Source organism: Chrysemys picta, chromosome 5 (assembly GCF_011386835.1).
Source record: "Chrysemys picta bellii isolate R12L10 chromosome 5, ASM1138683v2, whole genome shotgun sequence".
In the NCBI taxonomy this organism is placed as follows: Eukaryota; Metazoa; Chordata; order Testudines; family Emydidae; genus Chrysemys; species Chrysemys picta.
The window spans coordinates 140,511,205-140,538,227 of record NC_088795.1 but is presented as its reverse complement, the minus strand read 5'-3'; the positions used below and the strand labels follow the sequence as shown (position 1 = coordinate 140,538,227).

General features: G+C 50.4%; 1 protein-coding gene across 13 annotated transcripts in view; it reads left to right on the top strand.

The window, feature by feature from the left end:
* The window catches only part of DYSF (dysferlin), a 291,329-nt gene that overhangs the window by 72,312 nt on the left and 191,994 nt on the right, over nt 1-27,023 (top strand). For all 13 annotated transcript variants that reach the window (XM_065597358.1, XM_065597356.1, XM_065597357.1 and 10 more), the window contains exons 5-16: nt 4,572-4,686; nt 10,395-10,582; nt 10,949-11,077; nt 13,074-13,136; nt 16,401-16,451; nt 16,597-16,627; nt 18,018-18,133; nt 21,687-21,813; nt 22,605-22,708; nt 24,163-24,231; nt 24,333-24,376; nt 25,912-25,994. In XM_065597358.1, coding sequence (XP_065453430.1) covers nt 4,572-4,686; nt 10,395-10,582; nt 10,949-11,077; nt 13,074-13,136; nt 16,401-16,451; nt 16,597-16,627; nt 18,018-18,133; nt 21,687-21,813; nt 22,605-22,708; nt 24,163-24,231; nt 24,333-24,376; nt 25,912-25,994 — 1,120 coding nt within the window. The remainder of the gene's footprint in view (nt 1-4,571; nt 4,687-10,394; nt 10,583-10,948; nt 11,078-13,073; nt 13,137-16,400; nt 16,452-16,596; nt 16,628-18,017; nt 18,134-21,686; nt 21,814-22,604; nt 22,709-24,162; nt 24,232-24,332; nt 24,377-25,911; nt 25,995-27,023) is intronic.

Here is a 27,023-nt window from a genome sequence, read left to right as displayed (position 1 = left end):
TAGTGGGGTCCTGGGCCATGAATGGGGCTTCTAGGTGCTGTGGTAATAATACCTGTAGATTTCTGTAAAGGGATTCACTTGCTCCCGCATGACATTTTGATTAAAAAAAATAGAACGATGTAAAGTTAAGTTGGCACACATTAAATGGATTAAAAGCTGGCCAACCATAAGCTGGGGATTTATGGGTTGGAAGCAACAGAGGAGAAGAAAGACATGGGTATACTGTCAGTATCAGAGGGGTAGCCATGTTAGTCTGGATCTGTAAAAATCAACAGAGGGTCCTGTGGCACCTTTATGACTAACCGATGTATTGGAACATAAGCTTTTGTGGGTGCATCTGACGAAGGGGGTATTTACCCACGAAAGCTTATGCTCCAATACATCTGTTAGTCTTAAAGGTGCCAGAGGACTCTCTGTTGCTTTTTATGGATATATTGGTTGACCACAGGGTGACTATGAGCTGCCAATGTGATGCAGCTGTGAGAAAGACGAATGCCGTCCTAGGATGCATCAGGCGAGGTATTTCCAGTAGAGACAGGGAAGTGTTAGTACCATTATACACAGCACCGGTGAGACCTCATCTGGAATCCTGTGTGCAGTTCTGGCCTCCCACATGTAAGAAAGATGAATTCAAACTAGAACAGGTGCAGAGAAGGGGCTACTAGGATGATCTGAGGAATGAAAAACCTACCTTATGAGAGGAGACGCAGAGAGCTTGGCTTGTTTAGTCTAACCGAATGAAGGCTGAGGGGAGATATGATTTCTCTGTAGAAATACATCAGAGGGATAAATACCAGGGAAGGAGAGAGGTTATTTAAGTTAAGGGCCAATGTGGACATAAGAACCAATGGCTATAAACTGGCCCTCAACAAGTGTAGGCTTGAAATTAGGCGAAAGTTTCTAACCATCAGAGGAGTGAAGTTCGGGAACAGCCTCCCAAGGGGAGCAGTGGGGGCAAAATACCTAACTGGCTTCAAGACCGAGCTAGATAAGCTGATGGAGGGGATGGTTGAGGAGACTGACTACATGGGCATGAGGCTCATCTGTGACTGCAGATCTGCAAATATCCCCAGGGGCTGGTGTTGGGACACTCGATGGGCAGGGCTCTGAGTTACTACAGAGGATTCTTTCCCAGGGGTCTGGCTGCTGGATCTCACCAAAATACTCAGGGTCCACCTGACTGCCATATTTCGGGTCGGGAAGGAATTTTCCCCCAGGTCAGATTGTCACAGACTTTTCGCCTCTCTCTGCAGCATGGGGCACGGGTCACTTGCAGGTTTAAACTTGTGTAAATGGTGGACTCTTAACCTGAAGTCTGTAAATCATGATCTGGGACTTCAGTAACTCAGCCCAGGGGCGGTGAGCTTTCCCAAAAGTGTGGGGGAGGGGGGCAGAGGCCCCGCCCCTCCATGGCCCCGCCCCTCCGTGGCCCCGCCCACCTCTCCTCATTCCCCTGGCCAGGCTGGCAGCTGGAGCCTGGCCGGGGAGCTGAGGCAGCTCTGGACAGCCACGGATCCTCTGCCTGCCTGGGGTGGGGGAGCCCGAGAGCAGCCCCCAGCCTGTGTCCCTGCCCCCCGGGGCCCCTGCCAAGGGCAGGTGAAGGATCCGTGGCTCCCCAGAGCTGCCGCCCCGGGCTCCAGCTGCCGGCCTGGCCAGGGGGTGAAGTCTTGGGGGAAAGAGGAGAGGCGGGGCCCGTGGCGAAAAGTGAGAGGGCCATGGCCCCCTGTTCCCCTCCCATTCCGGCGTCCCTGACTCAGCTGGAGGTCAGGGGCCTGTTACAGGAGTGAGTGGGTGAGGTTCTGTGGCCTGCCCTGTGCAGGAGGTCAGACTAGATGATCATGATGGTCCCCTCTGGCCTTAAAGTCTGAGTCTAACTGATCGGTCTCAAAATGTAACTGTAAATGGGGAATGTTCATGAAGCGGGTGCGTTTCCAGGGGGGTCCAGCAGGGATCAGTGCCTAGGCCTGTGTTATTTGACATTTTTACCAGTGACCTGGAAGAACACATAGAATCATCCCGGGTAAGGTTTGCAGAGGACACAAAAATTGGGGGAGTGGGAAATAATGAAGAAGACAGGTCACCGACACAGCGTGATCTGGATTGCTTGATAAGCTGGGTACAAGCCAACAATACGTGTTTGAATATCGCGGAAGATAAATGTCTACATCTGGGAACAAAGGATGTAGGCCTCACTTAGAGGACGGGGGGACTCTATCCTGGGAAGCCGTGACTCTGAAAAAGATTTGGGGTCCTGGTGGATAATCAGCTGAACGTGAGCTCCCAGTGTGACGCTGTGGCCAGAAGGGCTAATGAGATCTTTAGATGCATAAACGGGATTCTCCAGGAGGAGCGGAGAAGTTATTTTACCTCTGTATTTATCATTGGTGTGGCTGCTTCTGGAGCAGGGTTCAAGAAGGTTGTTGATAAATTGCAGAGGGTTCAGAGAAGAGCCACGAGAATGATTAAAGGATTAGAAAAACTGCCTGATAGCGACAGACTCAAGGAGCTCCATCTATTTGGCTTAACAAAGAGAAGGTGAAGGGGTGACTTGATTACAGACTATAAGTACCTACCTGGGGAACAGATATTTAATCATGGGCTCTTCAGTAAGGTATAAAATGATCCGATGGCTAGAAGTTGAAGCTAGACAAATTCAGACAGGAAATGAGGTGTAACTTTTTAACAGTGAGAGTAATTAATGAGTGGAACAGTTCCCCCAGGGTTATGGTGGGCTCTCCAGCGCAGACAATTTTGAACTCACGAGTGGGTGTGTTTCTGCGCGAGGAGTTATTTTGGGACAGTCGTAGGGTCTGTGTGATGCAGGAGGTCAGCCCGGATGATCACAGTGGTCCCTTCTGGCCTTGGAATCTATGAAAAAAATCTGTGAATGAATAAATAACAGTGGATCCTTTCTGACAGCTAACCTTGCCCGTGACGTGTGTTCAGATCCAGGGATAGGGCCTTTGCCTTTCTCATCGAAGGAGGCCTGAGCACTTTAAGAAGCCTTCTCAAAAACTCTTGGAGGTTGGCAGCCTTATCCCCATTTTACAGATGAGGAGACTACAGTACAGAGACGCGGAGCTGCCCAATGTACCATAGCAGTCACTAGAAGCACTGGGAATAGAACCCATGTTTCTGGTCCCTCAACACTATGCACCACTAGCTCCCAGTCCTTGTCCACCTGTGTCCCTCCAGCCCTGCTTCCTTTTCCATTGTCGAGGAAGTTTCTCCAGTCTTTGGCTTTAGAGACACTAAACAGTCTAGAGCTGCCCTCTAGTGGCCGATTATTTAATCACAAGCCCATTTTCAAATTCTCTAAAAAGCAGCCGGCATCAGTGCTCTGTTATTGCTTGACGGGCTGGGGGAAGCGGGATGGGGTGGGGATGTACCATTTAGTGAGGACGGAACGGGGAATTTTCTGTGCAGTAAAAACGATCATTTTTCAGGAGAACAGAAGGCAGAAACCCTTTCAAGTACAGAGCTGTTGCTTTCACTCGCCGCACCATAATGAGTTCAGAAAAGAAGGCCAGTAGGAGCATTTTAAGCCTTTCACTTTTGAGTCCTCTCCTTGGCTAGTGTACTGGCTTGGGATGCCAGAGACGTGGCTTCGGTTCATGGCCTAGTGGGTGAGGTTGAGCAAGTCACTTCCCCTCTCCAGCTTGGAAAAGAGGAGACTACGGGGGGATATGATAGAGGTCTATAAAATCATGAGTGATGTGGAGAAAGTGAATAAGGAAAAGTATTTACTTGTTCCCATAATATAAGAACTAGGGGTCACCAAATGAAATTAATGGGCATCAGGTTTAAAACAAATAAAAGGAAGTTCTTCTTCACACAGCGCACAGTCAGCCTGTGGAACTCCTTGCCTGAGGAGGTTGTGAAGGCCAGGACTATAACAGGGTTTAAAAGAGAACTGGATAAATTCATGGAGGTTAAGTCCATTAATGGCTATTAGCCAGGATGGGTAAGGAATGGTGTCCCTAGCCTCTGTTTGTCAGAGGGTGGCGATGGATGGCAGGAGAGAGATCACTTGATCATTACCTGTTGGGTTCACTCCCTCTGGGGCACCTGGCATTGGCCACTGTCAGTAGACAGGACACTGGGCTCGATGGACCTTTGGTCTGACCCAGTATGGCCATTCTTATGCTCTTATGTTCGCTCCGTGCCTCGGTTTCCCCTCTGTGAAATGGGGATGATTAAACTGACCCCCTGTGTAACGTTCTTCGAGAACGACTGATGACGAGTGCTAGATAAAGGTATTATTTGCAGGCTCAGCATCCTAGTACGTTAATTTGCGCAGCAAGTGCATCCTATTGGGATGTACCTGGGCCACTGGACAGCCTAGCAGGTGTGCCCTTGAGATGATGGACAGCAGGGTAGGTGCGTTGCACGCGCAATACCTGGTAAGACAGTGATGTATTTAACTCTGCAATTTTTTTCAGGCTGGAATGATCCATGGCGAACGTGAGGAGGGGACAATGCACTTCAGATCACTGACACTTGTTCTGTAATGACCTACTCAGTCCTGTTGGCATATGAGCCTTTTATAATGATCCTTCTTTGTTCTCCAGGCCTTCCTCAACCTGCAGGTTTCCTACATTCCTCCACCTGGGGCCGCTCCACTGTTCCCGCCGCCTACCCCTCCGGAGCCAACACCGTCCACAGCTGAGCTCGACACCGTCACCGGTAAAGAGACACTGTTGCATGTGCATTTCTCGCATTTCTTGGCTGCATTCTGCTAAATGTGTTGTTTGTGCTATGTGGCCTGCACGGTGAACCCATTATCCTGGACTTTAACGCTAGCATTACCCTGCAGTCTGCTGCGGGCATAAGAATGGCCAGACCAGGTCAGACCAAAGGTCCATCTAGCCCAGTATCCTGTCTTCTGACAGTGGCCAGTGCCAGGTGCCTCAAAGAGAATGAACAGAATAGGTAGTGATCCATCCCCTGTCACCCATTCCCAGCTTCTGGCAAACAGAGGCTAGGGACACCATCCCTGCCCATCCTAGCGAATAGCCAGTCATGGACCTATTCTCCATGAACTTATCTAGCTCTTTTTTGAACTCTGTTATAGTCTTGGCCTTCACAATATCCTCTGGCAAGAAGTTCCACAGGTTGACTGCGGTGTGTGAAAAAATACTTCCTTTTGTTTGTTTTAAACCTGCTGCCTATTAATTTCATTTGGTGGCCCCTCGTTCTTGTGTTATGACACTTCCTTATTTACTTTCTCCACACCAGTCATGATTTTATAGACCTCAGTCATATCCCCCCTTAGTCGTCTCTTTTCCAAGCTGAAAAGTCCCAGTCTTATTAATCTCTCCTCATACGGCAGCCGTTCCATACCCCTAATCATTTTTGTTGCCTTTTCCAATTCCAATATATCTTTTTTGATATGGGGCGACCACATCTGCACGCACTATTCAAGAAGTGGGCGTACCAGGGATTTATATAGGGGCGATATGATATTTTCTGTCTTATCTATCCCTTGCCTAATGATTCCCAATATTCTGTTTGCTTGTTTGACGCCGCTGCACATTGAGTGGATGTTTCCAGAGAACTCTCCACCATGACTCCAAGATCTCTCTCTTGAGTGGAAACAGCTAATTCAGACCCCATCATGTTATAGGTAGAGTTGGGATGATGTTTCCCAATCCGCGTTACTTTGCACAGTGCTAGGGAGCTGAGCCCTGGCGGTGAACACGATGTGATCAACCATCCTTTGGATTCCCAGAAGTTTTTAGCAGAGAGATGGGCCTGGATCTGAACCTCATTAGACTCTGCAAAAGTTGTACAGAATCATAGACAGGTTGGCCTAGAAGGGACCTGAAGAAGTCAGTAAACCCAGACTATCCCTGACAGGGGTTTGTCCAACCTGTTCTTCAAACCTCCAGTGATGGGGATTCTACCGCCTCCCTCGGACGCCTGTTCCAGAGCTTTATCTACCCTTAGCGTTAGAAAGCTTTTCCTAATATCTAACCTAAATCCCGCTTGATGCAGATGAAGCCCATGACTTCTTGTCCTACCTTCAGTGCATGTGGAGAACAATTGATCACTGTCCTTTTTATACCAGCCTCTAACATATATGAAAATGGTTTTCAGATCCTCCAGATCTTCTTTTCTCAAGACTGAGCATGGCCAGTCTTTTTAACTTTTCATCGTCGGTCAGGTTTTTGAAACCTTTTCTCATTTTTGTTGCTCTCTTCTGGTCGCTCTCTAATTTATCCTCAACTTTCCTCAAGTGTGGCCCCCAGAACTGGACACAGGGCTCCAGCTGAGGCCTCACCAGTGTCAAGTAGAGCGGGACAGTGATCTCCTGTGTTTTACATAGGACACTCCTGTTAATACCCCCCGGATATTAGCCCCAGGCGCACCAGCTGAAAGCGGCACCAGATCCTGCCAGAACAACCCTTGCAAAGCCTGCAGACATATCTCCACTGTTACACTGATCAACACCCCCCACAACACACCTTTCGAGATCCATGGGTCCTACAGATGCCCATCACAACACGTGCTGTATGTCATCCAGTGCACTAAATGCCCAATAACCACTATGTGGGTGAAAGCAGACAATCACTGCGCTCTCGAATGAACTCACCCAGGGAAATGATCAAAGACAAAAACACCCCATCACCCGTGGGCGAACACTTTTCACCAAGCGATCACTCCGTATCTGACCTCTCAGTCCTCATCCGCAAAGGAAACCTGCCCGGAACTTTCCAAAGACGAGCCTGGGAGCTTAAATTCATTACTCTGCTAGACACTCAAAATCACGGACTGACCAGAGACACTGGATTTATGGCTCATTACAACATCCTGTAACCCACTAACAACCCCTCCCGCCCCGCTGCTGCCCCCCTCCTCTCCTCCCTATGACTGGAGGGGTGTTAAAAGGCCACTTCACCTCCAACGGTCCCTTGAAATGTGCTAACTAATTATGCCAAAGCGTCTGTTTCACCTTGCGTTTAGCTGTGACACTCTGAGGCTGGGCCTGCACTAGCCAGCTTCCAGCAGCACAGGTGTACCGATGCACCGATGCACTTCTGGGCCCCTGCGTTCTAAGGAATGACAACGAAGAGCCACATTGTACACTCACTGCAGCCGGGCTGGCCATGCTGGGACCAGCGTCTCATCCTGCAGCTCCTTGTGACGGAGAGGGGCCGGGCCAAACCTGAGTGGTGCTGTGACCCTGTGGGCCAGCGTGCAGCGCCACTCGCTGAAATGTGGGCCAGCTGCTTCTCCGTCAGGGCAGTGGGCTGGCTGGGCCGCCCCGAATGGGGCTACAACTCCATGCGCCAGGTCCCAATGCCACCAGCTCAAGCAAGCAAACTTCTTTCCGTTCGCATGCAAATCTGCGTTGATTAATGGGCGTTGATCCAGCCCTGCCGGCACCCCTCTGGCCACTTCTTGTCGGTGTTTTCCCCAGGGCACTGGGTAATTGAGGGCCTTCTTGCCCCAGTCCTGCAAAATCAACAGAGAACGTTCTCAGTCCAGGGACAGTGAGTTCCCCACCCGTCATCATGGTGGTGATGAACCGCCTATCCAGTATCATTCCCCCTCGCAGGCTGGCTGGGGAGTTGAATTTCGCATGGCAGCAGCTTCATCCAAAATGCGGCTTCTAGCCTCTGGGGCTTTGCCTGTTTTGTGTGTTTGTGCGTGTGTGTGTGTGTGGGGGTGACCCACAGCAGGGGTATGTGTGTTTCCGTCACTTTCAAGAGGTTGATGAGTGTGCCACTGCCCCCAGCTAATGGGACATAGCTGGTGCCACACAGGTGTGATGGAAGCGCCCTAAAAGTGCAGGGGGGCCACTGGCATCTCTTCTCCCCGAGGCCCCGCCCCACCTCTTCCCCTGAGGCCCCGCCCCCCACTTGCTCCTCTCTGCCCCCTCCCCCCGGTAAAAAGTGATGGGGCTCTAGCCCTCCCCGTTCCGGCACCCCGGCCGCCATGCTTACAACCAACCCTGCTTGTGCTGGGAGAGGGGGTTTGAACCTGGGACCGGCTGCGCTAAACGCGTCAGCCTCTAGCGTGGAACTTCCTCCATTAGCTTGAAGCAGCGGCCGACTAGAGCTGGGTGAATAAGAGATGTCTTAATTCGCTGGCCTTTAGGTTGGGACCAAAGCGGAAAACTGTTTACATTTTGAGCGAATCAAATGGTGGAAAAAATTTCATTTGGGGTCAAATGAACCATTTTGTGTTGACAAAATTGAACGGCTTTGTTTCGATTTTGACCATTTTAAAAACCATTTTTGGGTTTGTTAAAAATCAAGGAAATGGTGAAATCAAAAGTCACTTCAAATCACCACCAAAAAAAAATCAACTTTGTTTTTTTTCAGATTCCTCCCCATCCCCCACCCAGACCGAACAATTCAGCAAAATTGACGCGAATGGGCAAAATGTTTTGTCACCAAATCTGCATTTTCCCCCCCCCCAAAAAGCAGCTTTGGCTAAAAAGTTTCACCCATCTCTACAGCAGGCTGCCAAGCCCTTTAAGAAGGATGTGGAAAAATTTGAAAGAGTCCAGCGGAGGGCAACGGAAATCATTAGGGGGCTGGAGCACATGACTTATGAGGAGAGGCTGAGGGAACTGGGCTTGTTTAGTTTGCAGAAGACAAGAATGAGGGGAGATTTGATAGCTGCTTTCAACTACCTGAAGGGGGGTTCCAAAGAGGATGGATCTAGACTGTTCTCAGTGGTGGCAGATGACAGAACAAGGAGTAATGGTCTCAAGTTGCAGTGGGGGATATCTAGGTTGGATATCAGGAAACACTATTTCACTAGGAGGGTGGTGAAGCACTGGAATGGGTTCCCTAGGGAGGTGGTGGAATCTCTTTCCTTTGTAAGGTTTGTAAGGTCAGGCTTGACAAAGCCCTGGCTGGGATGATTTAGTTGGGGTTGGTCCTGCTTTGAGCAGGGGGTTGGACTAGATGACCTCCTGAGGTCCCTTCCAACCCTGATATTCTGTGATTCTACGATTCTAAGAGATTAGCCCCAAGTGGAGGACAGAAATCGGTGCGCTTCTCTAGTGTGGGTCACGCGTATCATAACCAACAGATGATGCTGTGCTGGGTGTCAGCTCTTGCAGAGATCTGAGTGTGTGCTTTGTGCACCCTGAGCTTGGGAGCTAAAGGTGTAACTGCTCTGAGAAATTGGCTTTCCAGGCTCTTGTTTTAAGATGGATCCTAGGGAATGCTTCCCCCTCACCTCTCGCCCCCGGTCTAGTAAGTAAGAGAAACATCCCTGCTAGCATAGGCGCCGGCTCGGTGGGTGCTCCGGGACTGGAGAACCCACAGAAAAAAACAGTGGGTGCTCAGCACCCATCAGCTGTTTGGCAGCGGGCGGGAGGCGCTGGGGAAAGTGGGCGGAGTGGGGACAGGAAGAGGCGGAGCAAGAGCGGGACCTCGGGAGAGGGGGCAGGGGTGGGTGGGAAGAGGCGGAGCGAGGGTGAGGCCTTGGGGGAAGGGGTGAGTAGGGGCAGGACCTCAGGGCGGATGGGGGTGGAGCAAACACCCGGAAAAATGAAAGTCAGCACCTGTGCCTGCTAGGGGTGCACGTGCTCCCAGATACCAGGCTTAGGGAAGAGTACCAGAAGTTGTGGAGTATTTCCACCCTATGCCCCTAGGACAGCACGCCTCGAATGGGGCTGCCAGCGGATGTTTTTGCGGCCCTGACATCCTCCAAAGCATGGACGGAGATGGGGGGCGGGGAGGGGGGGGGAAAGCAGCAGCCCCTCCCTCCTGTTACTCCTGAATAGCTGTGCCCAAGGGCAGTGAGATGCGCACCACCTTGGTGTTTGCGCCGGTGTCGCCAGCAGGGGTCAGCACCCCGCACTGTGCAGCCTCCTTGGGGGCTCCGGGCAGCGCCTCTGGGGACATGTGGGGCCGGTGTGTGCGGTGCTGGAGGCGCTGAGGTGTTCGGTTCCCAAGGCGCTCCCCTGGGTAGCTCTACCGCCCGGCCAGGGGACGGGGAGCCTGGGACTCCACAGGCGGCCGGTGAATTCCCAACCCACCTTCCCCGAGCCACGGGAGACAGGGACAGAGAGACGGGTTTGTCAGAGCGGCCACCAGCAAGAATTGGTGGCCACCAAAATGTGTTGTGACAACCCCTGCCGTAGGACGTGGTGATGGCTGCTCGGGGAGCTGTGCGCATCCTGTCGAGCTGGGACTGATTCCGGGGCCTAGCCCGGCACAGGGGGGTCGTGTGGTGTGAACCCAACCTGAGGTCTGGATATTGGGGACAAATCTGGGCTGCTTGACCTTTGCTGCTTGGGCCCTTCTCCTGTGCAAAGCTAACGCTGATGAACTGTCCCGGCCTGTTTCTGTGGGTTCATCTCTGAACTCTTGGCTCAGTTCCAATTCTCCATGTCCTCCCTGACCGAGCTGTACCCCCATGCCTTCCAGATACAGCCGGGGAGGAAGACACCGAAGACCAGATAGTGACAGGGGATGAGACGGAGCCTTCCACAGGGCCCTCTGGGTCGGAGCAGCCCACGCTCCCCTGGAAGCCTCCTTCACACCACATCCATGGGATTAAGAGGAGGAAAAGCGCCCCGAAAAAGCTGCTGTCCAACAAACCGCAGGACTTCCAGGTGAGCAGCATCAATGGGTGTGTGACGTTCGCCTCTCCGAGCTGTTCCTCCTTTACCATCCCATTGACTGCAACATCTTAGGAGTGAAACCTTCTCTGGTGCGGGAGCAGATTGGGTTCTTCATGGCTCCGCAGTGCACCCGGGAATCCTGTGGGAGCTGGGAGCTGGAGCCGAGCGCTGCAGCTCAGGGTCGCATCTTCTCCGTTAATGACTAGTTGTGACGGAGCGCTTGGAGATGTGTCCCAGGAGCTCCCGTCTGCCACTGTGGGTGCAACCCCAGTGCGCTGGGCTGGTGTAGCTGAAAGCTGAGCGTTCCCCAGCATCTGATGGGCCGTTGCCCTTTTCTTCTCCTCCACCTGCCTTTAGATCAGGGTGCGAGTCATAGAGGGCAGGCAGCTTCCCGGTGTCAACATCAAATCGGTGGTGAAAGTGACGGTTGCCGGACAGACGAAAAGAACTAGGATCCGCAAAGGGAATGGCCCGTTCTTCGACGAGGTGAGTCCGGCTGTTGTTCGGTCTAACCTCCTTCTAGGCTTCCTTGATCCTGTAGGGCCCCCTGAAAGGGATCGTGTGATGGAGCAGCTGTGAATGTTCTCCTAGCACGTTAGTCACTTGCCGTTTGCGTGGCAGACAGGCGCACAGAAACACGCCCACGCGCTCCTCCAGGGACGGCCAGTGCCCGGAGAGAGCCAGGAAACGAGTCTCACCTTCTTATTACAGTAACATGTAGAGGCACCAGCCGAGATCAGGGCCCCCCTGTGCTCGGCACTGGGCACCCACACAGTGTGATGGTCCCTGCCTGTGATCGCTCCGAGCTGAGCCTGGGTCAGCCTGAGGATTATCCCTGAGACAGAGCGGGCTGAGTCATCAGAAGCCATTACCTGCAGGCCTTGGGCTCGGGCCCATGCCATTCAACCAGGGTTCAGCCAATCTACAGGCGAGAACCCACCCAGGGATGCAGTCTCTCACTATCTGGCCAGGGGGATTTTCATTGCTGGTAGTTTGAACAGACTGTCCCTGTCCCTGCTCCAGCCTGGGCCTGTTCCCACACTAGCCAGCCCCGGCTGCAGCTCGCATCGTCTCCTGCCTCAGCTGGCTGCGACGCTGCTGCAAAGAGCTTAGGGTCTAAATATAAAAGAAAGACAAAGCCTAGGAGGGGAAAGAGGGGCTCGGAGACGTGCACAGCAGGAGAATAGCAGAGCTGGGGGCAGCACCTAGGTCCCTCAGGTCCTGATCCAGTGCCCTACCCGCTAGGTCGCGCTGCCTCTTCCCCCCTGCCAAGAAGTCACTTTTAGGTCTGCACTTATGGCAGCCTGGAGAGTACAGGCAACGCCTGCCCGGCGAGCGCGGGTGTAAATAGCAGTGTGGGGGGTGAGGCACAGCTTAGACCAGTAGAGTACAGCGCCCTACACACCTGAGTGCCCGGGTATAGACACAGCTCACTACACCCCCAAGCGGTGCCGTTCTTGTTAGCAGTGCTACTGCCGGAGCCTTTCTCCGCTGCCTGTCTCACTGCTGGAGCCTATCCCCGCTGCCTGTCCCACTGCTGGAGCCTTTCCCCACTGCCTGTCCCCTACCCAAACCTTTTCCCCGCTGCCTGTCCCACTGCTGGAGCCTTTCCCCACTGCCTGTCCCCTACCCAAACCTTTTCCCCGCTGCCTGTCCCCTGCCCGAGCCTTTCCCCGCTGCCTGTCCCCTGCCCGAGCCTTCCCCCGCTGCCTGTCCCCCTGCCGGAGCCTTTCCCCGCTGCCTGTCCCCCCCCCGAGCCTTTCCCTGCTGCCTGTCCCCGGCCCGAGCCTTTCCCGCTGCACGCGGTAGCGTGGACACAGCCTGCCTTTCACTGTGGTGTGTAGCTACAGGTACCCGCCGTAAGTGTGGACCTATCTTTAGTGCTCATCCCCATCTGCACGTGAGAACGCTGAGGCCCACTTTCACCCAGCTCCGCTGCCTCGTTTGCTTCATCATTAGTTCTGTTAGTCTGAGTAACGGCAGCCTTTCCTGCTTGACGCGACAGCAGCATACATGGAAACCGGCTCAGCGGCCCGCTCTCGCTGCTGAGGGGGTGGGTCGAGAGGCTGGACCAAAGCCCTAAGAATCAGGCCGTCAGCATTTGCTTCCTGGCTCTGCTACAGACATCCTGGGGCGGCTCCTCAGCCGGTGACCATGATTCTAGGCTCATTGACCTCTGCACTGCTGTGTGACCTTGGGCAAGTCATTGCCCCTCTTTGGGCCTCAGTTTACCTGCCTACACCAGAGATTGTTTGCTGCCCTGCTTAATTAGTTGATGTTTGCAAAGTGCTCTGAGATCCTCGGATGAGAAGTGGAAAAATATTGAATTCCAGCAGCTAGTGTAAAGCATCTTTAAGGATTGCACTGCGATTGAATCAACTTACGTCAAGGCCAACCTCTGCCAGGCCACTGTTTTTTGCTGGCCCCTTGTGCGTATTTTGGATGCGTTTCAGATCTTTGTCTCATCTGTATTTTTTAACAGATCTTTTTCTTCAATGTCTTTGAATCTCCGGCTGAGCTGTTTGATGAGCCCATATTCATCACGGTAAGTTCTCGAGACAAAACTGCCAAACTCCTCTTCCATGCTCCATGGTAGCCCTATGGTTCCTTGGAATAATGCTGGGCTGGACCTCCAAACTTTGACCCAGGTAAGGACCATGTGCGGCCACTCGCTTGGGAGTCGTATCTAGCTGGTACAATGCTAAGCAATTTGCAGCCCCCCTTATCACTGGTATGATTGGATAGGCTGCAGGGGCTGGCTGGCAGCTCTGATCTGAATGGAGCATTGCATGCTGGGATCCATGTCTAGTTGGCAGCCGGTTTCCAGTGGAGTGCCCCAAGGGTAGGTCCTGGGGCCGGTTTTGTTTAATATCTTTATTAATGATCTGGAGGATGGTGTGGACTGCACTCTCAGCAAGTTTGCAGATGACACTAAACTAGGAGGCATGGTAGATACACTAGAGGGTAGGGATCGGATACAGAGGGACCTAGACAAATTAGAAGATTGGGCCGAAAAAAACCTGATGAGGTTCAACAAGGACAAGTGCAGAGTCCTGCACTTAGGACGGAAGAATCCCATGCACTGCTACAGACTAGGCACCGAATGGCTAGGTAGCAGTTCTGCTGAAAAGGACCTAGGGGTCACAGTGGACGAGAAGCTGGATATGAGTCAACAGTGTGCTCTTGTTGCCAAGAAGGCTAACGGCATTTTGGGCTGTATAAGTAGGGGCATTGCCAGCAGATCGAGGGACGTGATCGTTCCCCTTTATTCGACATTGGTGAGGCCTCATCTGGAATACTGTGTCCAGTTTTGGTCCCCACACTACAAGAAGGATGTGGAAAAATTGGAAAGAGTCCAGCGGAGGGCAACAAAAATGATTAGGGGTCTGGAGCACATGACTTATGAGGAGAGGCTGAGGGAACTGGGATTGTTTAGTCTCCAGAAGAGAAGAATGAGGGGGGATTTGATAGCAGCCTTCAACTACCTGAAGGGGGGTTCCAAAGAGGATGGAGCTCGGCTGTTCTCAGTGGTGGCAGACGACAGAACAAGGAGCAATGGTCTCAAGTTGCAGTGGGGGAGGTCCAGGTTGGATATCAGGAAAAACTATTTCACTAGGAGGGTGGTGAAACACTGGAATGCGTTACCTATGGAGGTGGTGGAGTCTCCTTCCTTGGAGGTTTTTAAGGCCCGGCTTGACAAAGCCCTGGCTGGGATGATTTAGCTGGGAATTGGTCCTGCTTTGAGCAGGGGGTTGGACTAGATGACCTCTTGAGGTCCCTTCCAACTCTGATATTCTATGATTCTATGATTCTATGATCTGTTGTCTTTCAGGGTGGCATCTCTGTACTGGAGATGAAGGCTCTGCTGGGATATGTTTAGCCTCACCCTGATGTGAGGGATGCAAAGCCACTAAAGCCAGAGTTGTCTCATAGGAAACAATCCACTCGTCCCAGCTCTGCACTCACTTGCTGGGGTGCCCATGTATATACAGACAGCACGGGCATGGGCAGGGATCAGACCTGGGGCCTTTGGCATCGAAAGTACCAGACCCTGCCATCAAGCTGTCTGGAGTTGCTCATGACTGTGAGTGCCAACCTCAGGGCGGACTGGCACAAACCAGGGCACAAATCCCGAACTGGATGTGTGTTCTGCAGTTAGATTTCACCAACCAAGTACCAAGCTCTCAAGCACCATAGCAGCGTAACCACGGAGTCACAGACAGTCCCTTTGGGCACACCAGCCAAGCAAACCTGCTTTTGTGGTAGATGGTTCCTTGCATCAAATACCCCAACACTATTCAGGTTACTCCCAGTCCCAAAGGGCCAGTTACTTACCTCAGGTCAATTGCACCTTCGAACCTACACCATAGACCAGGCTTGTAGCCAGTCCTATAATAAACCAACTAAAGTTTTATTAACTAAGAAAAGAAATGAGAGTTATTTACAAGGTTAAAACAGGTGAACATACATACAAATGAGTTACAGTCTTAGCTTCTATTGCCTTTTAGAAGCTGTTATAATAAGCAAGTTCTGTATGTTCTTTAGGGCTAACCTGGGCTAACCAACTGGGGATTTCTTGCTTATGCTCAAAAGTCTTTTCCCCTCACAGTTCAGCAGCATAGTGATAAAGTTCCTTCTGGTCAGGCGTTTTTATTCCCTTCTCCCAGAGTTCAAAGTGATGGGACGAGGGCTTGTGCACATCTCTTCCTCATGGGTGTGGGGACAGCAATCAGCAAAGTCTTTTGTCTCCTGATGTTCCACAATGGCTTGTCTGGTGTCCATGGGCCTTCTTTTGTTGGGCAGGAGATGACGCCTCTGGTGGTAAACCAGTATTTCACCCTTGGTAATGCCTCTCTACTGAGTGGGTTTTTCCCCAGTGTCATAACTAAGGCTATGATTCTGTGATGGAGGTCATGGATGACTTTCCAGGACCTTCGTGATTTCTTCTTGGCCAGGGCTGCCGGAAGCTCGGCGTGGCGGCCAGCCCTGGGGCCGCCCGAGCAGCAGTCCCTGGCCCACCGGAGCAGCAGTTGGGGTTGGGTCAGCCCCCCTGGGCTGGAGCAGCTGCAAGCCCCGGCAGCGCTCTGTTTGTCCCCCCCTCCCTCCCCAGTAAAAGTCAGGGACAGGTCGCGGCTTCCGTGAATTTTTGTTTATTGCCCGCGACCTGTCCCTGCATTTTACTAAAAATAACCGTGACAAAATCTTAGCCTTAGTCGTAGCAAATACGTTTATAGTTACAGAGCAAATACTTAAATATGACCTTATAAAACAGGATGCAGCTGGTAATAGGGAGATTAATTCAGGCAGGAATTTACAAGCCTTTCATAAAGTCCAAACACTAAACACATCTCTAGAAATCTAATACCTATTTAACAACCCTGACACACAGGTGAGTCAGACTGGTTCCCAGCCATGTTTTCAGAGGCCTAGGGACCTTGGCATAAGCTGGTACTTGGCCTGGCAACATCACTCCTGACCCGAAACACACTGAACTCAATGGTACGCGCTCCTTCACTTCAAGGGCTCCGTATCAGGCCCCGAGTGAGGTTAAACACAAACTGCTAGAGCCTGTCAAAGAAGGGGGTGGGAATGATCCTGATATTTTTGCAAAACGTATTTCCCTGATTTCTTGTTAAATTTGAAAGGAGAAAAGAATTGCGATGAAATGTGACAAGTTTTGGCCTGCTTTCCAAACCACTGAGCTGAGTGCGCTGAGAATGCTAATGATTTAGCATGGATGGTTGTGAGGTTTTTTTTAAATGCTGGATTTACATTTTCGCATCTTTCCTCTCTCCCCTCCCCCCTCCAGGTTGTTGATTCCCGGTCTCTCCGGACAGACTCTGTGATTGGGGAATTTCGGGTAACGATTTGTGATTTCATCTCTCTCTCTCTCTCTCTCTCTCTCTCTCTCTCTCTCTCTCTCTCGATATTTGTAATCATTTTGGCCTCTTCTCTGTGCAGCCAATGGCTAAGCATTTGATTTTGTTTTTCATTTTATTTTATAGCTGGATGTCGGGACAGTTTATGCAGAACCAAGTGAGTTAAACAATTACAGAGATTTTTGGACCATTAGAGATTTGAAATTAAGAAATCAAATGTGGACAAGATAGGGACATTTCTTTGCAACAACTTTCTATGGGCCAAATGCAGGGGTCTGCATGTGCGCACACATGTATATTTATATGTAAGCACACAAACACATACAGTTATATATACACGTCACAGGGTGACGCTGTCCCTTTAAGAGGGAAGAGACCCATGCACCTGTGACTTGTCCGCTGACCCCAGTTGGGTTTAAAAGAGGGCACCTGGGCCCTAGATGTAGGAGACACTGTGAATCAGGGCTGCCTGACAGTCAGGAAAAGGGGGAGGTGAGAGATGCCAGAGACCAGGAGACTGTGGAAGGTCCCTGAAGGAAGTTGTAGGTGGTTCCTGGGGGAAGGCTGAAGGCAGGAGAGCAACAAGTCAAGTGGGGTTTGCTGGCTGACCTCCCTGAGCTGGAGAGGACAGAAGGCAGGAGGGTCAGCAGAGGGAGTTTCCTGCTGAAGCTGAGGGTCAGAGAGAGTCAGGGGAGCTGTGGGGTTTATCCCACTGATGTCTCCACACTGGAGAGCTGGACCCAGGGGAGCAGTGAGAGGGCCATGGAGAGTGAGGGATGCTCTGCTGGTGAGGATGGTCTAGCAGAGAGGCAGCGGCGGTGGGGGTTCCTGCTGGAAAGAGTGTGGCTGTATTACAGCTAGAAGGACTGGGGTGGCTGTCCCTGCAGAGAGAGAAAGAAGGACTGACAGAGTGCCTAGATATGGCGAAAGACATTAGAATGTCACATTGCAGCTTGCTTTATCTATGTAGGAAATGCAATGAGAAGCCAGCCTTTCTCACATCCATTTAATCCTTTCCATCCCTGTCCATTGGAAACCAGAAGGAGTGAGAAACAAACAAAACGTCCAACCCAACTTTTTCCAGATGCAAAAGTTCAGATGTGTTGGAGGAAGGTTCAAGTCTTGTTCTTAGTTTAGGTGAACTCAATGTCCTCAATTCCTGCAATTTTATCGCGTCTCATGCTGTTTGGTGGTTTTCTTAAGCTCCAGCTCCTGGAGTCATGTGATTACGTGAGCATCTCATCTTTCACTAGAAAAATAAGTCAGTTTCTTGCCCTCACAGTTGCAAAGAAAAGCTTGATGACACACACCCTATGGGCTCAAAAACCAGCAGGCAAATAAAAAGAACTCAACATTTATTATTTTTAAAACTCTCATGACTTTAGAGCCAATTTCATGACATTTTTAGAGCTGGCTCGTGATTTTTAAATGCTTCAGGTTGACAGTACTGTGAAATGCTTTCCCCCATCCCTTATTCTGATGCTACAAAATCTTTCCATCCTATGAGGCAGACAGGAATAAACCAGAAACCCGGTTTCTCTCTTTAGAGCACGCCTTGCTCAGGAAATGGCTGCTCCTTTCTGACTCAGAAGACTTTTCTGCTGGGGCCAAAGGTTACGTGAAAGTCAGCCTGTTTGTGCTGGGACCTGGCGACGAAGCTCCCGTAAGTACCATTTTGCTGCCACTGGAGAAGGAGAGCTACTTGAGGGGCCCCCTGTCTTGTCTTGCTGCCTGAAGAAGATATGAAGGGTTGGCTTGAATGAGATTGTGCTAGAATGATAACGGGAAGAAATCTGAGGGGATGTGTTGACAATGATTGTGTCATAAGAACTCCAACAGATCATTGGTCCACTTAAACCAATCACCTGCCTGTGGCAGTGACCTATACATGATGCTTCAGAGGAAGGAGAACCCTCTCCTGCATGGTGCCTATAAAGGAAAATGTTGGTTTTGGGCCTGTTCTTGCTTCTTTAGCATGTATAATACTCAAGGAGCTGACTGAGGTCATATCTGAGCCATTAGCGACTATCTTTGAAAAGTCATGGAAGGGGGCAAGATGACTGGAAAAGGGCAAATATAGTGCCAGTCTATAAAAACGGGAATAAGGACAACCTGGGGAATTACAGACCAGTCAGCTTAACTTCAGTACCCGGAAAGATAATGGAGCAAATAATGAAGCAATCAGTTTGCAAACACTTAGAAGATAATAAGGTGATAAGTGACAGTCAGCATGGATTTGTCTAGAACAAATTGTGTCAGACCAAACTAAAAGCTTTCTTTGACAGGGTAACATTCCTTGTGGATGGGGGAAAGTGGTAGACGTGGTATATTTTGACTTTAGTACGACTTTTGATACTGTCCCACATGACCTTCTCATAAACAAACTAGGGAAATACAACCTAGATGGAGCTATTATAAGATGGGTGCATAACTGGTTGGAAAACTGTTCCCAGAAAGTAGTTATCAGTGGTTCACAATGAAGCTGGAAGGGCATATGGAGTGGGGTCCCGCAGGGATCAGTTCTGGGTCCAGTTCTGTTCAATATCTTCATCAATGATTTAGATAATGGCATAGAGAGTACACTTACAAAGTTTGCAGACGATACCAAGGTGGGAAGGGTTGCGAGTGCTTTGGAGGATAGGATTAAAATTCAAAATGATCTGGACGAACTGGAGAAATGGTCTGAAGTAAATAGGATGAAATTCAATAAGGACAATTGCAAAGTACTCCACTTAGGAAGGAACAATCAGTTGCACACACACAAAATGAGAAATGACTGCCTAAGAAGGAAAGGAGTCTGGGGGATCACAAGCTAAATATGAGTCAACAGTGTAACACATCATTCTGGATGAAGGAATGTTGTAAGCAAGACATGAGAAGTAATTATTCCGCTCTACTCCACGCTGATTAGGTCTCAACTGGCGTATTGTGTACAGTTCTGGGCGCCACACATCAGGGAAGATGTGGACAAATTGGAGAAAGTCCAGAGAAGAGCAACAAAAATGATGAAAGGTCTAGAAAACATGACCTATGAGGGAAGATTGAAAAAATTTGATTTGTTTAGTGTGGAGGAGAAGACTGAAGTGGGACATAACAGTTTTTAAGTACCTAAAAGGTTGTTACAAGGAGAAGGGAGAAAAATTGTTTTCTTTAACCTCTGAGGGTAGGACAAGAAGCAATGGGGTTAAATTGCAGCAAAGGTGGTTTAGGTTGGACATTAGGAAAAATTAGGAAAAACTTCCTAATGTCATGGTAGTTAAGCACTGGAATAAATTGCCTAGGGAGGTTGTGGAATCTCCATCATTGGAGATGTTTAAGAGCAGACAAACACCTGTCAGGGATGGCCTAGATAATACTCAGTCCTGCCTTGAGTGCAGAGGACTGGACTGGAAGACCTCTCGAGGACCCTTCCAGTCCTACGATTTTATGATTCTATAAAGAGAGTCTGAAAGTGTTTCTTTCTGCTTGTTTTGTACCTTAGATGTATTAGGAATTTCAAATTAAGACATCCCTGCTTTTTTGGGAAAACGTCTTGGCTGACTCAAATGTAGATTGGGAAATTTCTCAGTCCTTAATTGAAGATAGGGGCTGGGGTGGTGGTGGTAATACAGACAGAGAGCTTTTCTCCTTAGTGGCTGACCTAATAGGGGATTAACAAAGCGAACAATCAAAGCCCAGGAGTTATAAACAGTGTGAATGAAAATGTCACTCCCTCCCAATTAACAAAGATTCACTTCCTTGGCTTTTCTGATGCCATAAATTCACGAGTTAACAATGAGGGTAATGAACTATTGCAACAATTTACCAAGGGTCATGGTGGCTTTCCCATCACTTGCACTTTTTAAATCAAGATTGGATATTTCTCTGTAATTCAAGCAGAAATTATTTTGGGGGCAGTCCTATGGCCTATGTTGCACAGGATGTCAGACTAGATGATCACAGTGGTCCCTCCTGTCCTTGGAATCTACGTAGCTAGTTCTCCAGCTGTCCATAGAGTCTTCCAGGGTAGAGAGAACCTGAATCTCAAATCGGGGAAAAATATTCAGGTCACCTTTATATATTACGAAGGAACAAAATCCCATTTTACCCCTTGCAGGTCACCTATAATAGTCCTGTCCATTGCTGTTACATCTCGGCAAGGAAGAGTTCTCCTAAAACACTCAGAATTAGCCTGCTTCTACTTGTTAGCAAATGGACCAAACTTCCCATTATTCTTTGTATATACAACCCCATGATCCTTTGTGCATGAACCAAAGTGTTTTGTATCTACCATACTAATTTCTGTAGCTATGATTCTAGGGACTATATACTTCGGCTGAATTTAGTGTGTGACCAAATGGTGGAATGTGTGTAATATTTGTACCCGAAGCCTCTAGACCCACAGAGAATGTGTCCAGATGTCCAGGAAGGGACCATTTGTCATTGATGAGGGATATTTGTTATTGCAAATACCGTCAGTGATCGATGAGATAATTTGAGCCAGAGAGAGATGCTTTTAGCTTATTAGGAATTACTTATTGCTACAGGTGTTTTCTATAATAAGGACTTAATCACAGATTTCTCTGGCATATTGATTAGATAAGCTGAGATACCATGAAAGGGATTCTACATGTAGATCAGTTAGGAATTGTCTTTGAGAAAGGAAGTGTCTTTGTCCCAAGCACAATATAAAAGGGGGACAATTTCTGGGAGTGAATCAAGCTGCAGTCACTTTTCCACTCTTCAGATCGGTTTGGTCACATGACCTTCCTGTCTGTATTCTGTATTGCGCTGTATTAATCTTTGATTACAATCTATGATTAATAAGTACTGATTGAACCTGATTATTTGACCTCTCATTACCAGCAGAACCAAACTCAAAACCCAACACACGGAAGTCAGAGGTAAAACACTCAAGGACCTCATGAGAGTAGAGTTAGGCCAGTGCTGAACACTTTAAAGGTCCCACCCTCTAGGTCAGATCCTGCAGTCTCTGTGTGTCTGTGGCTTTACAGCAGAGATGGGCCTGATCCATGGAGTTTGGATCTGAATCCAAACTTTCAAGGCTGGTTTGGGTCTGAGGGTTCCAGGCGGGGCCCGTTGCTGGTTTATGGTAAAGTAGGTCTCACCTTGGGGGTAAGATGCATTAGTTTCTGCTTAGTGGACGCTGTTTCTCTGCTTTGCAGAAAGCTTCAGCCCCATTTCTCTCCTTTTGTAACAGTTTGTTTGTCTCACAGCTGGAGAAGAAAGAAGTCGCTGAAGAGAAGGAAGATATTGAGGGGAATCTTCTGCGCCCAACTGGGGTCACGCTGAGGGGGGCTCACTTCTGTCTGAAAATTTACAGAGCTGAAGACTTGCCCCAGAGTATGTATTTCCGCTGCGGGGTCTAATTGCAGCTGACCCATGCTTGTCGCCTTGGAAATGACCCAGCAGCAGTAACATGTTGCAGCCCAAGGGTGAAGGGATATAGTCCATCTGTGTTCTGGATTTCCGTTCCGTGCATCTCACTCTGACACCGGACTCTTTAACGCCTTAGACCAGCTCTCCCGTGCATGAGACTCAGCAGAGCGCCACGGGTAGACAACGGGCCAAACCCCCAGCTGGTGTAGATTGGTGCAGCACCACTAGAGTCAATGGAGTTATGCTGCTTTACACCAGCGGAGGATCTGTCCTTTGACGTTCTACCCTGGTGTCACTCAGCGGTATTCGCCCTGCAGGGCAGATGGACTTTTACGGCTCCAGGGCTGTAAAAGTAATTAGTACAGGGACAGGATTGTTACTGGGACAAGGCTTGGGGGCTGGTTAAAGAGGCTGGTTTAAGAGGCTTCCACCTCTTCTTCCACCAGGGACTGGAACTCATTGCCTTTCAGTGGATGTAAAATCCCATAGTGGTCTCAGCCCCACAGTGGTCACATCTGTCACTACCACATAACTGGTACTCACTGGAGGGCTGATCAGTAAAGACTGGGCCACGGAGATGGAAAAGTTCAGACTCAGGTTCTAAGCAGAGAGTTCAGGCTCCTCCGTGTGCTCTGAAGCCGAGGGCCCGGCAGCCCGGGGCCATTCTGGGCTGGCCGCTTGCATCACAGTCAGCGGACTCCTTACGCGCTCCAGCCTCCCGAGCGCGGATTGTTGAGGGTTCTCTTCTGTTCCAGTGGACGATGCCATCATCGACAACGTCAAGCAGATCTTCGGCTTTGAGAGCAACAAGAAGAACCTGGTCGATCCATTTGTGGAAGTCAGCTTTGCCGGCAGAACGGTGAGGGGTGGAAACTGATGGGCCGTCCTCCGGCTGAGCAGGAAATCTGCCTCTGTCTCCTGGACTCCTGTTCCCTTAGCAACCCCATCAATGGGCCGCCAGCCTCATTGCATGGGACAGTGTTTGGATGTGAGCCAGCTGTCACCGAGGGGTCAATTGGAGCATGGAAATGTGGGAGTCGGGTGGCCACGTTTGAAATAGGCGTCGTTTTCTCGAGGACGAAAGTGAAGGAGGTCAGGAGAGGCGGGGATGGGTTGTCTAGGGCGTGTCTGGTGCCTTTGTTTGTTGCTTGGGAGAAAAGCAAAGAGGAATGAGGCCCGGGCAGAGTTTAATTGCAGGGTGAGGCCTGCAGCAGTTTGACCTGTTGGACTGACACAGCCCTCCAGTGGGCATGCAGTGGCGTTGCTCACATCTGTATCTTACTCCCAAAAGCTAGAGATGGGGAAGATCTGTTGCTCGTACTCTGCTCATTTCCGTGGTGCCTGAACATCTACGGGGTTAGGTCAACTCCTCCATCCACCCTGGTCAGTGCTGACCTGACCCCTAGAACACCTTTCTCCAGTTGGGCTCCATGTTCTAATCATCCTCACTCTTAGGAAGTGGTTCCTGATGCCCAATCCAAGTTTCCCTTCTGGCAGTTTCATCTCATCAGCCCTAGTGATGCCCCCCTTTGATCGGTCTTTTCTGCCCTTGTGCTGAAATACCACGATGAAGGGTGCACTAAGAATACCTAGAGAGATGGACAGATTTTCATACACATCTGTGCTTGGGCCTATGGCCACTACCCCTTTGTCAGTGTAACAAAATTACAATGGACATTTTTTTTTAATTAAAATCTCTGATCCCTCTCAATGCACAAATAAATAAAACCCCATAACTAAGGAGCCAATCCAGGCTGCCTTTGCTCACAGGACTATTTGCAGAGTAGGACACACACAGGATGGCAAAGCTAGGTTGTGAGTAGCAACAGATTAGCCATGGGACGCACCTCTCTGGAGAAAGCACAGATGGTGTCTTCTGTTCTTTGCTGCGTATGAGTAATTTCTGCTCTAGTCTCTTAGTGGTGCTGTTGTATTAAAAATGACAATGCAAGTATTTAGATCCTTGTGTGTTTGGGGGGAGGGGTGGGGAAATAACCGAGAAATAATTTCCTAGCTCAGGGCTTGGCTACAGTTTGGGAACCGGCTTAAATTGATGGATGATCATTATTTCTTAAATGTTCTCAGTTCCCAAGCTGTGATCCATGGACCATCGCTGGTTCACGAGGATCTCTCTGGTCCCATGGATCTGACACCTCCTCCCTTCATTTCCATCTGATAAATTTAGGGTGACCAGATGTCCCGATTTTATAGGGACAGTCCCGATTTTTGGGTCTTTTTCTTATATAGGCTCGTAGAGAAGGGTAAGCCAACCCTGCCCTGACGCTGCCTTTTATTGTTCCCTTCTCTCGCCAGATCAGCTCTAAGATCCTGGAGAAGAACGCCAACCCCCAGTGGAACCAGCGCATCACCGTGCCAGCCATGGTGAGCAACGGCAGGTCTCTGCCTCTTGGGTCGCTTTGCTCCGAGCATTGTCCCCTGAGCCGTTTGCACTGACCATTCCCCTTTTGTGCCTATTTCTCTAGTTTCCTTCCATGTGTGAGAAAATGAGGATCCGGGTCATGGATTGGTGAGTTTGAAGTTGGGATAGAAGGAGACAGGGCCCAAGAGGAGATGGGCTTATCTACCCAGTGCGGAGCGTGTTCTAAGGACCGATTTAGGCAGCCCCGGTCTCAATTGTCCTGTGCTAGTGCAACCCAGATCCGAAATGCAGCGAGCATCCCAAGCCAGACGCATTCCCAGAAACAACACGTCTATCACGCAAGGGCCAAGCCAGTTCTCCCAGGCCCGCGAAGGCTGGGGTGGGTCAGGTTATAACTGGCCGTAAGGAGCACTCCCCAGAGCTGTAACTTCCTTTACCTGCAACCAAGTGGCTCTAAACATATAGGACATTATTTCTCACCTTACTCACCATCCAAGAAAATACGGTTTGGTAGTAGCAGACTAAGGGTGTGTCTACACTGCAATTAAACACCCATAGCTGGCCCATGTCAGCTGATGTGGGCTTGTGAGGCCTGGGCTGCGGGACTACCAAATTGCACGGTGGATGTTCAGGCTCAGACCCTATGTGGCTAGAGCAGTGGACCGGGAGTCGGGATTTCTAGCTTCTATTGTGCAGTCTGTCACTGTCTCCCTTTGTGATAGTGGGCAAGTCACTTCGCTTCGCTCCGTGCCTCAGTTTCCCATCTGTAACACCAAGTTAATGGGACAGATCTACAGCTGGTAAAAATCAGCACAGCTTCATTGACTTCTTCTGGCCAGCTGACTCCAATGGAGCAATGTGGATTCACACCAGAAGGGGATCTGGCCCTCTGACTCCAATGGAGCAATGTGGATTCACACCAGAAGGGGATCTGGCCCACTGATGCCAATGGAGCACTGTGGATTCACACCAGATGGGGATCTGGCCCTCTGACTCCAATGGAGCAATGTGGATTTACACCAGATGGGGATCTGGCCCTCTGACTCCAATGGAGCAATGTGGATTCACACCAGAAGGGGATCTGGCCCACTGATGCCAATGGAGCACTGTGGATTCACACCAGATGGGGATCTGGCCCTCTGACTCCAATGGAGCAATGTGGATTTACACCAGATGGGGATCTGGCCCTCTGACTCCAATGGAGCAATGTGGATTTACACCAGATGGGGATCTGGCCCTCTGATTCCAATGGAGCACTGTGGATTCACACCAGATGGGGATCTGGCCCTCTGATTCCAATGGAGCACTGTGGATTCACACCAGATGGGGATCTGGCCCTCTGACTCCAATGGAGCACTGTGGATTTACACCAGATGGGGATCTGGCCCTCTGACTCCAATGGAGCACTGTGGATTTACACCAGATCGGGATCTGGCCCTCTGACTCCAATGGAGCACTGTGGATTTACACCAGATGGGGATCTGGCCCTCTGACTCCAATGGAGCAATGTGGATTCACACCAGATGGGGATCTGGTCCAAGAATATTGACCTGTCTTAATAGGGGTGACTTGGAGAGTTAACATTCGTAAAGAACGTGGTGCTCTCCCAAAGGAAGGCTCTTTATGGGCAAAGCATGATCAACCAAACACTTGCTACAGTTAAACCAAACCCCTTATTTCAGGGACCGTGTCACTCACAACGATGTCATCGGCACAACCCACCTGCGCATGTCTCAAATCTCCGCCCCGGGAGGAGAGTTGGAAGGTAAGGAGAGGCCCGTGCCTGGAGTTTGCACTGGGCGCTATAGGGAATGCATGCTCGTGGCTTGGAGGCTGGTCTTGGCTTTGGTGAAGGAGAATTACTGACCGGGATCCTCTCTATGAAACCCTGGGGGCTGGTGGGGGCTGGTGCCTTCCCCTCCGACGGGCGAGCGTGGGGGAATCTCAAGTGACGCTGACTGAGGTTGGGTTGCGACAGAAGTGGGTGACTCTTTAAGGCATGTTGTGAATGTCGTCTGCGCTAAAGCTCTGGGTGGGTTTTGGCTGCAGCCCAGCTCCGCCCCAGCAGGGGCACTCGAAATCAGTGGGATGAGCGCCGGGCATGCAAGGGGACCCTGCCTGTGGACAGGAGGGGAGCGTACGCTCTCTTGTGCTGTCAGACGGCTCTGCCGGCTGCTGAAGAAACAGCCGGGGCTGAGGTGGGGCTGGCTCTTGCACAGTGTGGGGTACAAAAACAGGGAGGCATCTTGTGCTCTCCCTGTCCCATGGGCACCCATGGAAGGGGCAGTCATCACTTGGCACTAGGGCATCCAGGGCTAAACCCTATCTCTATTGATGCCAGTGGCAAAGCTCCGAATGGGGGGCACAATTTGACCCCAAATCCTCACTGCGGGCCCCCAGCGTGTCTTCCAGTTATTGGCTATGGCCCGGTCCAGCAAAGCACTTAAGCAGGTGTGTAACTTGAAGAAGGTGGATTATCCCCCTGGCTTCACTGGGCCTTCTCCAGTCCAAGGGGTAAGCACTTGCTTACATGTTTTGCTGGATCGGGACCTATATCCACGGGGTATCTTTGGATTCACTTAGCCAAACTCTCCCCTTGCTTCTTCACTGGTGCAAGCGCCGCTAACCTCCCGCTGGGGCCTGGGTTGCTTGGGCATTGGGAATGTCCTTGTGAAGCGCCGGTGGTGGCCCGTTGGGCATTTGAACTTCTGCACGTGTGTCCCCTTTGAAGTGCAAGCTCCGTGGGGCAGGGGTGCAGAATTGCTCTGTCTGCGCGTGCCCTGGCATCTCAGTA